The sequence below is a fragment of the Brachionichthys hirsutus genome, chromosome 4, assembly GCF_040956055.1.
Source record: "Brachionichthys hirsutus isolate HB-005 chromosome 4, CSIRO-AGI_Bhir_v1, whole genome shotgun sequence".
NCBI lineage: Eukaryota > Metazoa > Chordata > Actinopteri > Lophiiformes > Brachionichthyidae > Brachionichthys > Brachionichthys hirsutus.
In genome coordinates this window covers 5,648,692-5,662,436 of record NC_090900.1, presented here as the reverse complement: position 1 = coordinate 5,662,436, position 13,745 = coordinate 5,648,692, and the positions used below count along the sequence as shown (strand labels likewise).

At 44.6% G+C, this 13,745-nt stretch overlaps 2 protein-coding genes across 4 annotated transcripts; both read right to left on the bottom strand.

Annotated features, from left to right (window-relative positions):
• Nucleotides 1–984: 984 nt before the first annotated feature.
• Nucleotides 985–4,876, bottom strand: elovl7a (ELOVL fatty acid elongase 7a). 2 transcript variants are annotated; one of them, XM_068738597.1, is made up of 8 exons: nt 4,784–4,876; nt 4,068–4,159; nt 3,765–3,955; nt 3,257–3,337; nt 3,115–3,171; nt 2,913–3,018; nt 2,680–2,816; nt 985–2,313 (listed from the first exon to the last, which is right to left on the bottom strand). In XM_068738597.1, the coding sequence occupies exons 2-8, from the start codon at nt 4,129–4,131 to the stop codon at nt 2,065–2,067; spliced, it is 885 nt and encodes a 294-aa protein (XP_068594698.1). In that variant the 5' UTR covers nt 4,132–4,159; nt 4,784–4,876; the 3' UTR covers nt 985–2,064. The 2 variants fall into 2 exon arrangements, with proteins under 2 accessions (XP_068594698.1, XP_068594700.1); XM_068738599.1 differs by lacking the exon at nt 3,115–3,171 and having other exon boundaries at nt 2,913–2,997.
• A 689-nt stretch (nt 4,877–5,565) lies between these two features.
• Nucleotides 5,566–13,588, bottom strand: ercc8 (excision repair cross-complementation group 8). 2 transcript variants are annotated; one of them, XM_068738595.1, is made up of 12 exons: nt 13,254–13,588; nt 12,860–12,955; nt 12,658–12,759; nt 12,289–12,412; nt 11,580–11,661; nt 10,825–10,893; nt 10,672–10,738; nt 10,076–10,179; nt 8,941–9,065; nt 7,807–8,004; nt 6,541–6,627; nt 5,566–5,973 (listed from the first exon to the last, which is right to left on the bottom strand). In XM_068738595.1, the coding sequence occupies exons 1-12, from the start codon at nt 13,328–13,330 to the stop codon at nt 5,908–5,910; spliced, it is 1,197 nt and encodes a 398-aa protein (XP_068594696.1). In that variant the 5' UTR covers nt 13,331–13,588; the 3' UTR covers nt 5,566–5,907. The 2 variants fall into 2 exon arrangements, with proteins under 2 accessions (XP_068594696.1, XP_068594697.1); XM_068738596.1 differs by having other exon boundaries at nt 5,566–5,958.
• Between the last annotated feature and the right edge of the window lie 157 nt (nt 13,589–13,745).

Sequence of the window (13,745 nt, the reverse complement as noted above, 5' to 3'; positions counted from 1 at the left end):
TTAAAGTAGGAAATAGTCTTCCCGTAGACGATGATCCAGAGGTTGTTATCCGTATCAGAGGTGATTTTCTTATGGGTGTAACTGTTTGAACTATAGGATGGCAGCTGTTAATGACTCAGATTATTGTGCATTTGAGTAAAAGGTTCTGTGCAGTGGCATTTATGAACACTGGATCCATTTAACAGCATGTGCACAAAGAGAAGAACAAACCGTCACACGTTCATCCTGATAATGACCCCGTTATTCAGGCCCCCCCAGTAAAACCAGGGACGAACCACGGTTGGAATGTCCATTGTAGAACCCTCAGAACCATTGTAGAAAACAAGAGACTTTAAATGAGCGCCGTCATTTGGAATCCTACTGAAGTCAGCTTCCTTTTTTTGCCACAAGAGAGCAGAGTAGTATCCAATAAAAAGCTCAGAGGCTGTTGGTCAGTGGCACATGTACTGATGGGTAACAGAGGTCGGTGTGATCTCCTGTTTCCTGCTAAAGCAGCTGAAGAGCAGCTCACAGGTCGCGACCCTGAACACACAGGATCACATGGCAGCAGGAACGTCCCTCAGTCTGTCTGCGCAGAGACGAAAATGAAGCGTCGTTCAGCAATGCTTTCAAGTGGACGAATATGACAGCGGTGCAAACGCTGCATGTGAATTGCATCTTTTATGATACAAGCCATCCTAATATAACGCACTAAAAAACTGGACGGAGAACAGTCCCCCCCCCCCCCCCCCCCCCATAACAGTTAAACAGCACCTCTCGCTGGGAGCAAACAGGAATATTTTATAAGGTCCGCACAGATTATTCTAAAGGCTTTCGACTAGCCACAACAATTTTGCTACAATACAACCGCCGTGCCATCAAGAAAACTGAATGAAGGATGCTTCACAGCTGCAGCAGAGTTTCACTTAAGGATCAGCTGTTCTCATCTGAAATGGAAAGCCGCATTGAACGAACAAGTCAGAATTCAAATGACAATAGAGCAGTTTATTTTTATATAAATACATATAAAATACAATATAAACATTTCATGTTACATCCATTTCCTATATCATTGCATTTAACTAGGAATCCTATAAGGTCCTGAAACAAACATTTTTTAGACATCCACCATCCAAAAGCCAACGCCGCGTCCTCGGTCACCTGGAGAAACAGAGTGTCATTCACTTATTTTAAGATCATCGTAACTAAACTACTCCGGATGCCGGTCTAAAGGCACGGCTCGACTCCAGCCGTGAGGAGACCCCGCTGCCCAGGAAGCAGCACACCTCAGCCAGGTATGCGAGACAGTCTGTGCTGACAGACGGAACCTCGAGTCCACGACGGACGAGCCGCGGTCACGTTTGGAACGTGCCGCAACAACGGAGTAGAACATCTCTCTGTTCTGGATCCTACAAGGACGACGGGTAACTCGCCTTCCTCAGACATCTTGGTCACAACAACGCTTCACAGGACAATCAACTCAGAAGAAAGAACATTTTATCCACTGTAAAAAGTAAAAAAAGAAAAAAACTCATTTAAAAAAGGCTTTTTTACTGGATGCCTGCACCATCTGCAGTGGTTGTGACTCAAGCTATAGAAGTTAGCATGCACGTGTGAATAGAAGCTAAACAGCATGCACGTAATTAACATGTGAAGAAACAGTCTCATGACATCATCGTAGGTCAAGCGAGACACAAAACCCATATCTGTGCAATTTTTTAAAAACAAACAAGTTTCCTTAAAGACTTCACGCATCGACATCTCAGCATTGGAGGCCCATCGAGGAGGCCTCGATTGTTCTGGTGGCACTTTCTAAAACTGTCGAAGCAGAGAAAGGATATCTGGAAACTCCACAGCGGACCTTGAGCTTCATCTTTGGTGCCGAGAAAACCTTTTAAATAAAAACACCCCTCAGCTCAGGGTTCAAGAGACCTCATCAATAGAGCGACATCGCTCAAAGATCATTCCTCTACTTCCAACAATCAAAAAGTGACAGCAACAAACGGGGGTTGACCCGCGGACCGGTGGGGGCTCGCTCGCGGCAACCAGATCAACCCGGGAAATTCTGACGAGCCGAGTCTCGCGTCACTCGTCTTTCTCGTGGCTGGCGTGTCCATTCATGATGCCGTTGGTGTGGTGCGACCACGCCTGAGCCTGCAGCACCTTGGGCAGCCTCTTGCCCTTGGTGTATGCGTGGTACCAGAAGTTGAGGAAGAGGAAGAGGAAGATCAGCCCATACAGGCTGATGACGTAGATGAAGACGGGGTACTGGTAGTAGCAGTCATTTATGAAGAAATACTGGGAGATGTGGCTGGTTACCAGAACAAACTGGATCTGATGAGGAAAGAACACAGAAACAGATTTATCAACAGACTCACCACAAATCTGTGAAATACGAAAAGCATGAAGCGCTCAGGATTCTCAAACACGCCTTTCATCGCACAAAGTTAGAATTAAATCGTTGCTATAAAGTTCAATTTAAATACATTTAAAAGCTTAAATTGCAAGAACATGAAAAAGCACATCTCCAGCACGTGAAACAAGCCAGTTACCGTTATGTCCCCAAAAAACTCCACAATCAACATCAATGGAATGCAAAGCTGATATTTACAGTTGAATGTAAATGACAAACAGCCTTTGTGTAGAACGTTTTATAAAGAAAGTCCAACACGTTCTTAAGCTGAAAGCAAATAAACGTACCAGTTGAATAGTAGTGAGATACTTCTTCCACCAGAGGTACTTCTGGTATTTGGGGCCCATGGCGGTCAGGCCGTAGTACGTGTACATGATAACATGAACGAAACAGTTGAGCAGAGCGTGGAAGGTCCCCATTCCCCCTGAAAGGGGAAGCACATGGAGAGTCAGTCACAGGCAGAGATAAATGCTTTTATTCTGAAGGAAAGGCATTGATTCCACATTCAGGTAAAGCTCACCGGCTGCATAGCGAACGCCGAACCACCAGGTGAACGGCATGATGGAATGATGGTAGACGTGGAGGAAGGTCACCTGGCTGTTCTTCTTCCTCAGCACAAAGAAAACCTTAAAGGGAAACGGATCGTTGATGGAACGGCGGGTCGGATGACTTCAGCCATCCGACCGCCGAAGTGCGATCCTGCCGGGCGGCGGTCGACTTACAGTGTCCAACATCTCAACAAACTTGGAGAAATAGTAAAGCCAGCACACCGCCACCATCTGGAGGAGACAAGAGCGACACGTTTAGCGCCGAGCAAAGCAGAGCACGGAGCGGCCGACTCGGCGACGCGCCCGACTCACTCACCCTCAGGGCCTGCGGCGAATCGGAGTAGTCGATCAGGTCACAGCCAAACGAGTATCCCATCCCCCATCCCGACTTGACAAACTGGAGGCGATGGCAGACCGCGGTTAAACGCAACGGAAACTCGCTCTAGAATCTTAAACCAAATTACGCATTTCGAAACGGTCCGTTGCTTAAAATAATTCAGCGACGCAAGAAAGGAAGGAAGGAAGGAATCGCGTAGAGCGAAAAGCAGGAAGAGGGTTAAGAGGTTTCAGGTCGGTTCTGAACGACCGGCTGATTGTTGGCGTTTGCTCTGCTTGATTTACCTGGACGACTGAGCGCACACACACACACACACACACACACACACACCACCCCAACAAGCCGGTTTCACCGGCGATCACAGACATGTTCAGGATAGATTCCACAGAGTGACGAAGCACGACGAGGGCCGCAAGACAGGAAAGACTGGTGCAGCAGATTCCACGCGGGCCCTGAACGCGTCGTAGTGGATTCCAGGTCGACTCACCTCGTAGATCATGTACAGCGAGAGCGCCACGATGCCGAAGTTATACACGATGAGGACCCGTTTGAGGTCGAAAGCTTTGCGGTTCTCCATCATCCGAGGCCCGAACGACGTGCAGAAGTAAATGTACGATGCAATGATGACGATTTGGGGAAGAGGGGACGACATGAGGAGCCAGTTATCCGTTCGGGTATCTGTGAGAGAGGAAAGCAGGAAGACAGAAACGTGAGAGAAGCGGAGAGGAGCGCTCAAAGCGCCAACGCCGCAGGAATTCACATTCTCAGCGTCCCGTGGAAGTTCACTCACCCACATTTTGGACGAACCCGTCGTAAATTAGCGCCGCCGACGACTTGATATTATCGAATTCCATTGTCGGACCGGTTCCTTTTGTCGCTCACCTGGAGGAGCGAAGGAAACTGCGTCAGGTTGGATCAGAATAATGTTTCAGTAGCTGCTCCATGAGAGCCCCCCCCATTAAATTATTGCAGCACGCCGTGTTTCTCCAACACGTTTCCGGTGAGCCACCTGCGTGACGGGTTCTAGGTGCGCCCCTGGGATTACTAGAGAGGCGTGTACAGGACATTGCGCAATCGTTAGGTAAACGGCGGAGCTTCAATTAACGCTCAACCAGACGCGCAACTTCTCCGCTGCGCGCCTGGAATAAAAACTCCGGTTTGCGTCAGCGGAAGCGCATTTGAGTGACATTAACCGGCTGTCTCCTCACAATACACACACAGAGTAAAACCATCCGCGCGTAGAAATAGTACAACAACTATGATTAAAAAAATAATAATAATAACTAAATAAAGAATGTGATTTCCTTTTAGCCGAAGTCTGGTTCATTGTCCCAGAGTCGCCGAACAGGTCTGACCGCACAGGTAAACGTCCGGCTCACGCTTAGAGGAAGTATCAGTTCCAAATGAAAGGGACGTTTTCCGTCAAACACGCAGATGTCTCAACTTCTATGACGTCGTTGAGTTCAGAAAATAAAAATAAATAAAAATAAACAAACTAGCACCAACCGTAATCACTGATGTCACACAGATAAAATAGCTCCCGTGCATCGGAGCTCCAGGATCACCTGCGCCTCGCCCTCAGGTGTGCTTCCAGCTGCATTCACGCGCTTGACCGGGAGCGCGCGCCCTCCTTTCTTATGATATAGAAGGGCGGGGCCTGTTTCTCGGGGAAATGCCACTCCGCTTGCTGATTGGTCAATTTATGGTCTGACGAGGCTTCATCTTTGAGCGTTGTCGCTGCGAAATGTGAAACGCTCTTTCATCCCCCTTCCGGCGTTGTAATTCATTACTTTAGTTTCGTTACAAAAAAATATTACAAATAACGCAGCTTTTCTTTTTCTGCCGACACGCACCATATAGTAAGATTATACTTGTAGTCAATGACAAGTGACAATATTGTTTTCAGAAAACTGTCTGGTGTCCAGTATCACGCCTTAAATAACCTTTTCAATTCAAAAGTAACCGAGTTGATACATGAGAATGGAGTATGGTGGAATTTATAATAATGCTTATCACAGTAATATATTGTAATTTAAGTTTCTTTTGTTTAAAACAATAGAAACGTTTTGCACCGCACTACACTATTTTAAGCAAGTACTAACCACAGAAGAAGAAATGCAAAGTATGTCAGAGTTAATGACAACAAGACAATTGTGTTCATGATTCTTATAGGCAGTCATTTCTCAATGCACAGACATTATTACCTTGGAAAAAGACACAACTGTTTAAAAACGCTTACAAATATTTATTACCACCACGACAGTGATGCCTTGAAGAAAAATCTTGTATAAATATTATAAAATGTGCAACCATAATATAGTGTCAAGTAAATACATGTATTAGGTTGTCAAACGTTTTAAATGATCTCCACAATGAATGAAATATAAAACATTTCAAATAAAAAAAATGAGAAGCAACAATAACAATGCTGATATGTCAAATATACAACAACAACAAAATAAAATAACAGTGTGCATCTTTATTAAGTCATAAAATGATGAATACATTTCATTTTGAGGACTTGATTTTTATCTGAAAACAAATCTTCACAGTTTTCTCTGGACCTGTCACTGTGAACTGTGAAGGACGGCCACATGCTTACAATCTTCACACAATCAAAAACACGAGCACTAATCTTCATCGCTACTCCATGCGTCCTGAAAGGCAGGGTTTACTGAAGACTGGCCCGCAGCACCCTGAAAGGAATCAAGATATTCAGCTCGATGTGCATATTTAAATAGAACCATTGTAAAAAAAACATCCTAATACAAAAAGTTACATCTCAATAAAAAGTAGATCTGGATCTGCTATTATGGAAAACACAGGATCCTAAAAACTAGGAGTAGCTTTCAAGTGACAAGGAATGGACATTATTTATTTTGGAATGAGGCAGATAAGAGAAAAGCAGAATTACCTCATGAACACAACCTCAATATGTGCTATGCACTAATTGATTCAAAATGTTGACAATGATGATGATCCATTCAAGGCGACACGGAATGGAATGCATGCACAGTGTACACACACACACACACACACCCTTTTCTCCTTGGAGAGGCCCGTGCACTGACGGAAGTTCTAGAAAGGCTTTCACATGAGAAAACTATTATACTGGAACGATGCCGTTTCAGTGACAAAGGCACCGACGGATTCCAGTTGGCGATTTGCTACGCATGGAGAGTGCCATAATGAAAGTGTCCTAACAATGCACATTGTTGATCTGTGATGACAATGTATATTCTTAATGATACTTTGTTTCCTACCTCATTTGATTCCTCTTCCATATCTGAGGTACGGAGGACAGGAATCCATGCTAAGATGTTGCAGTCTTTACCTCCACTATAGAGCTCCTACACACAAAGAACAAGGACATGTTTAGACACTTTGGTTTCTGTAGCGGCATCTCATCCTATCTTACATCAGCGCCAAAGGAAAACGCAGTGTTAATGCGCATGACTGGCTAAACAAATTGTGTGCTCAAAACCAACCAGGAATGTCTCGAGAACGCCATGGGCACAAAGTCACGGATGCCAACGGCATTGCGTCAGACAGGCTGCCTGACAGGTTTCTGGTCCCTGGAGTCTCCAGGCTGACGAGCAGTCAAACTGCGTTCTTCAGTCGTTCGTGACACCGGATGTTGGGTTGCCTCATAAGGAGGCTGCACATTCCCCGTTACGTAACATCTGAGCTATTTCGAGGCAGAAATGATGATTGCTAATCGTGAAGCTTAAACAGAATTAGGCTTCTCCTGAAGGGTACTTGATTTATACACGTTGTATGTTTTCCTTATAGTGTAAGAACGATATGACAACAATCCATCATAGCTGCGATACAAATACAATGGGACGCCTCGAATTTGAGCCTGAACTAAGCTGCGTGTGTATTTAGCCCGATACTGCCGTGTCAATACTTTGGTGTTACGCTGGTGTGTCCTCCAGTAAATTCAGGATTCAGTATTAAACTACTTTAATTCTGTATAAATAATATTACTGTAGAATCTGCACTTACACCCTATAGTGGGCCCCTGTAAACAATCCACACACACACACACACACTCAGGGCAGTTGGGTGGTGCCTTGCTCAGTGGTGCTTCGGCAGTACCTAGACGTAGACTGGCCCCTCTCCGGCCGGGACTTGAACCGGTGACCGAAGTCCCAGTCTACTGAGCCACCCCAATAAAAGCAACTTTGTTAGGTAACGATTTTAGTTTCCATATACTGACAGCTTAAACTTTTAATGAAGGCTATAAACAAAATACACAAACAATGGGGTAATTAACCGTTTAATAACGGCTCATCCCTGTCCGTCTGGCTTTTATGACAATCCAATCTAATCTTTCGATCCTCTTATGTCACATTCACCGCATTGAATGTTCCCCATATGATAAAACCAAAACAGACTGTAGCGGCAGAGCAGCCGAAGAGACAAATCAAACGAAACTGAGCTGAACGCTCTGAGTGTGTGAGAGCCCAACGAGAACTGAGTCGGCAGAGCAAACAGGGAGATGCGCACACTGGGACTCGTCCCACCTGGTAGTCGGGCTGGAACTCGCAGCAGTCGACGTTGTTGTAGTGCCCCCTGAGCATAGTGATCAGCTCTCCGGTGTGGAGGCCGTACACGGCGACCGAGCTGCCGCACGGCACGAACACGAACTCTGGGCTGCAGCCGCGAGACACGCTCAGCTGAAGTCGTTTTCGACTCTCGTTGCAGACCTTCCCGTAATTTACCTGAGGGTCAAACGTTGAAGGCTCGTAAGGTTGAGATCACATTTCTAGTCACGCGTAAAATAAACAACGTGACACGTACGTTCTGGGGCGGACCACCAAAGGTCATCCGTACCTTCTGGCTTCACTCGCAATCCGGTTAAACCAAAGAGGTTCAAAGGATTCAGTGCATTAAATAATAGTAGAAGAATTATACAGTATTTACATTTTCCCACAGAAAGCTGCTGTTGGTTGCTGCATGTCTACGCATGTTATCACCTCTAGACCAGCTGAGTAGTCTGAACCGGTACCAGGAATGCATGCATATGCGGCATAGCATGCATTTGTAAGAGAAAGGCATTTCTTTGTTTTGTTTAAACCAGTGTTCCCACTATGCCTTGTTCTCTGCTCTCCTGGTGGATTTACTTTTATTTCTCCGTTGGGCAATTCCAGAGACTCTTTAATCAATAAAAACAAATACAATCAAGCCAATGACATCACATAATGTACATGAAGCATGGTTTGAATTATGCAACACAATTCTTTCACATTATATTCACCATATTTCTCCCCCCCCCCCCCCCCCCCACTTCATCTGGAATGAAACTTTGGCCAGGACAGGAGGCTTTAGTATACATATGACTTTTGAGTCACTAACGGTTTTGTGTTGCCACCATGGCAACTGCAGTACGAGGCAGCAGAGCAGGTCATTAGAACAGGAGACGGTGGCAAATAGCCCGGGGGCAAATAGCCCGGGGCAAATAGCATCTTAGGCTTTAGGATGAGATTACATTTCTTTGGAGAGGGATTATGCTTCGGGATTTCTATTCAAATTTACTTTATTCAAGGTCCGAATATGAGGCAGCAAATGAAACCGTTTCACTGATACTGGTGACTAGACTGGCTGATCAAGTATAGGTTAACGGGATGCGCACACACACACGCACACACACATCTTACCAGCGTGTTTTCTCCAGTGGCACTGTTCCACAGTCGCATGCGGTCATCGGTTCCAGTGGTGAGGAGGTGGAGGCCGTCGCCAGTAAAGCAAAGGCCATTCACTCTGCCATTGTGAGCTGTGTTCACTAGTTAAAAGCAGGGTGGCAAAGAGCAACATCATCTTCCTTCACTTCACTTCTCATGCTCATCAATCAGTGACATGAAGCACTCTGAGAGCGCAGACCTCCCCAAGCAGCTCATTCCCCTCCTAACTGGATTTACACCGTCCACATGGTGATCTGGATCATCACCAAAAGGTTCTAAATTGTTCTTGGTATCTTTACACACCAAGCATGAAAAGTAAAAGTGAATCGGAGTTGCTGTGTATTCTTTTATAGATTTTTGAATCCGTAAATGGAGTTTTCAATGTTACAATGTTAAAATGAAATATTTGTTACTGACCATTCTGGATCCTATCCGGGTGAAATTGGTTGGTGAGATAAAGACCCCCCCCCCCCCCCCCCCCCACATGACTGTGTTGAATTCTATAAACATTGGTCAATAATCAACCGAGCTATTGACAAAAAAGTTTTGAAGCGCCATTGACTGCAATGTTACTGAAAATGTCAAATTGATCCCGAATCCAGGATCTCTTCTGGATCGTCACCGAAATTATATCATCTGTTCCTGGTAACGTTCCCAACATGTCCTGATAATTTCATCCAGATTTGTCCAGAATGTTTTGAGTTATCTCGGACAAGGCAGACAGACAAGCGCCGGCGATTGCACAACCTCCGCCTCGCCTCGCCTCTCCAATTACAAACTGGTTTCCTTTGGACAATACCTTGACTGAAACACAAAGAGGACCCGAGCAAGAAAAACAGATACTGCGAGTGTTGAATGCTGGCCTCTCCTCGTGAAGCACACTCATTTATGTTAACCTGAATAACCTGAATGGAAAACGCTTCTGAGAGGCTGAATTATCTGCTTTGCTGTTGAAGTATTAGTTAGCAGGAACTTTAATTCTGAGAGTCTGACTCAACATGTGTTCCCACAAGTCTTTATAATATATTAAATAATCATTTAACAATAGCCCCTGCCCACACAAGATGAATGATTAAACAGACAATGGAAAAAGAAAAAGGAGTAACAGTACCTGCCTCAGAGGACGCTTTAGACTTGTCTCCATTGTGCTGGTCCAGATTGAGGAGACAACTGGAAGCCATACGCACATCCCATAATTTCACTTTGCTGTCTGCACTTAGAAGGGAAAATGAGGATGTGCATTTTGGTTTAAAAATTCATGGATAATTTATGCAAGCATGGTCCAAGAAAAAAAATGAACACATAAGAATAAGTGAATCATTTGAGGACAATTTAGGGATTTACAGGTATCGATTCATGGTCAGCTAAACAGACAGCACTCTTTCTATTATTGGTCAGTTTTCTGTCCAGAATAAATGTGCTGCTCCATAACAGAATATCTGCGCCAGTAGCTTTTAAAATCACTTACAATTCTCAGGGCAACAGCACACCGGTCCCAAAAGGTTAATTATCATGTCTAATGCAGCACAAAACAGATGGGGACGCTACGTAGCATGTGCTATGCTGACAGTGGTGCTAGACTACCACAGCTGAGATGACAAGCGCCGCAGGGACACAACAGAGCCGGTGTTGTCCCGTATCTGGAGTTCATCTTTAGGCACAAACGCGGTGACTGTTTCAGGTGAACGTCAGGTGGACAGGGCCTACCTGGCAGTGGCTAAGATGTGCTCGTGTCTGGACGACCATCGCACAGACAGAACCTCCGCTCGGTGACCTGGAGGAGGACAGGATTACTTATGTGTTAAAAAAATAATAATTATAATAACAGTAAGTGTCGGTTTTTATAGATGATCAACTAACCCTGAAGAACATGAATCCGCGAACCAGACTTCAGGTCACACAGCTGAATTTTTGGGTTTTTTGTGCCAACTGAAAATGCAGAAACAAAGAGACAGTCGAGGAAGACTCAAATCCGCTCGAATGGGATGGGAGGAGGGAAAGCTTGGTGCTGAAACGTAAAAGGGCTAACATTCGAATCGCAATAGCCCAAATTAAGCAGAAGTAAAGTGCTAGAGCTGCACTTCAGGAACTTGCGTCTTCCTGGATGATTAGAGTTCAGGAACATTTGAAGACGTCACGTCTGAGTAGGGAGGGCCATTCAGAAATCACAACAGACTGTGATTGTCTCCAGATTGGAAACAGGCACGTCAAAGAGACTGCATGTGGGTGTAACCACAGCCACAGGGAACAGGCAGCACAAAATCTGTTCTGTAGAGGCAACCTGTTGGTCCCGTCGGGTGATGTAGATCCCTACATTTTTTATCTCCACAGAAATGTGTCTGTAAAAAATGCTTTTCCACCCCAGCTTCACGTGCACGTCTGTCCCTTGTTGATAACTGGTGGTAGAAACCGCTTCAAAAGAAAGATCTGTGGTGTGTTGCGGCGAAACTTGAGACAAACTGCCTACAGACAAACAATAAAGCAGCGCAAATAGTATTTCTGGCTTGAGGTCAACTCGTTTCCGTGCAGAATGTGAGTATGACTAAGGGGAAGTGGTACGCTCACATTACCGAGCTCAGTAAAAAACAACGACGGTTGCAGTAAGACACACAAACCTGCAATTAGAGTGTGTCTTCTGGCGATGGGGGACAGGTGATGGCTGTAGACGTTGGTCTCAAACTCAAAGACTTCAGCCGGCTGAAGAAACACAAAGAGGAGCATGAACAGACAAAAAGCGTCAGAAATCAAGGTGCACGTTCGGAGCTGCGTGTTGTGTATGTGTGCAAAATGAACTATTGTCACGCCTAAATGACGCTGCCGCTGTCGCACTGCAGCATAAATTCACCACATTCAAAATAAGCCATTCAGAGAAACACTGGGTTAAACATAAAAGGGCTGCTGCAGCATTCAAAAGGCCTCACACCCAAGCAGCCTCGCCGTTTACAATGCAATCCTTCAGCAAAGACAAGAAGCCTCTCTGTTCCCAACTGTCAGTGTGTGCCAGCAACAGCACGGACGCAACCAATGGGCACGCGTGTACACACACACAAAGGAAGCTCTGTTTGCCTAACTATAACACACACACAAATGCACCATGCACAGGCTATCTAGCCTGCCGTGACCATGGGGCGTAGAAATTTAGAACGCGTGAAGCAGACAATTAGAACGAATTGAGAAGACGAGGCAAAAGAGCAAAAACAAAGAAATAAGAAATGTACACCAAACTAACAGTTTATGAGAGACATGCGTAAACATTTTACACTGGACATCATTATGACATGCAAATTCACATCTGGAAAGGACTGACCGAGTCTCTGTATTTACCTTCAGTGTCTCAGTGTCCCACACTTTCATAGTCTTGTCAAAGGAACTGGAGACAAACATGCCCGTGTCATACGGATACCACTGGACCGTCTCCACACTGAATTTGTGGGCGTACCGACTTGACCTAAATTAAAAATAAGAACAAATACAGTGCTGTGTTTGATACACTCACTGAGGAAGAGGAGGAGAAGAAGAAGAAGAAAGTAAAAAATGCAACGGATGGAAAATAGGTAATAATCTAAGCATAATGACGGGAAGAAAGGATCTAGAATTTGTGGCACTGAAATCTGAGGAAGACTGTGTTACTGTGAAAACGTGACGCAGTGCTACCCTCTAGTGGACAAGATGAGTCAGTGAAGTTTCACTCACCTCCCTACTGTGCAAACTGCCTTGCAGGTGAACTGAGGCTTCCCGCTGATGTTCTCCAGGTCGTAGACAACAATCACTCCGTCTGCTCCACCGGACAGCATGCTAAACAGCAGAGAGGTTTCATTTCACACATTAAATATTCAGCTTTTACATTAATAATCTATCTTTGACTGGACCGTAAATAGTACGTCAGTCGCCTCACTATCGGCCCTCTATTGTTTCAATGTCAATGGCGTTGATTCCATTTCCATGGATTCTGTCCACGTCTCTGTCAGGATTCAACTTCAGGCTGAGGACCCTTTGGAGATACAGAAAAAGGAGGATCACCTTCATAGCTTAGGTGGATCATCAAATAAAAACAACTGTGGTAAAAGACAGACAGGAAAATCATCATAAAGCATTATTTAAAAAAAGAAAACATATTGTCAAAGTAATTAGAGTGTATATACGAGGAATAATCTAGTTTAAAATAAACTTCAGATTCTTTATGACCCCGATGACATTGTATGGTTTAGGAGCTATCGGAAGTATCGAGCATTAATGCAGAAATATTCCTTCTAGATTTCTGTACTAGATTTTCTTTCACTTTCTCTCACCTTCTCGTAGACTCTGCACGTCTCAGTCGCAGAGGGTCATCCAGACCCGCCTGCCTGGCTGTCAAAAAACCCAACATCGTTCCAACATGAAGAAAAACCTAGCTTAATTTTATAGTACAGTATAGTAGAGAACCTGTAAACATTAGCCCACCGAGCTCAAACGCTAGCATGTTACCGAAACGGAAGTAAGCTTTTCATCCAAACCACAATTTTAACTTCCAATTATAAGTCTAATATTGAAACTCGTAAATCCCGTAATATAGTAAAGTGTAATTAAAAGCGTGTGGCTCTGTATCTGACCATCTTTTGCTTTATTACACTAATTATAACTACGTTCCTTCACATTTAGAATTTCAAAGTCCGCCATATTGGATAATATTGTCCATTCAATGAGGGATGCGGTGATTGGCTGGTCAAGAACAGTCGTCCAATCACAAACCAGTATATTGATTCCCTTCGCTTACCAGGAACACTTACGGAAACCATCCAACA

What these genes read in the sequence shown, in the direction of transcription:
- elovl7a (XM_068738597.1), bottom strand. Translation starts at nt 4,131, where the DNA reads ATGGAATTCGATAATATCAAGTCGTCGGCGGCGCTAATTTACGACGGG. An exon ending in CGGGTTCGTCCAAAATGTGG is followed by an intron (nt 3,956 to 4,067) that starts GTGAGTGAACTT and finishes CCTCTCTCACAG; the next exon opens with ATACCCGAACGGATAACTGG. An exon ending in ATTCGCCGCAGGCCCTGAGG is followed by an intron (nt 3,172 to 3,256) that starts GTGAGTGAGTCG and finishes TGTCTCCTCCAG; the next exon opens with ATGGTGGCGGTGTGCTGGCT.
- ercc8 (XM_068738595.1), bottom strand. Translation starts at nt 13,330, where the DNA reads ATGTTGGGTTTTTTGACAGCCAGGCAGGCGGGTCTGGATGACCCTCTG. An exon ending in GCAGTTTGCACAGTAGGGAG is followed by an intron (nt 12,413 to 12,657) that starts GTGAGTGAAACT and finishes TTTTTAATTTAG; the next exon opens with GTCAAGTCGGTACGCCCACA. An exon ending in CCACTGGAGAAAACACGCTG is followed by an intron (nt 8,005 to 8,940) that starts GTAAGATGTGTG and finishes TTTGACCCTCAG; the next exon opens with GTAAATTACGGGAAGGTCTG.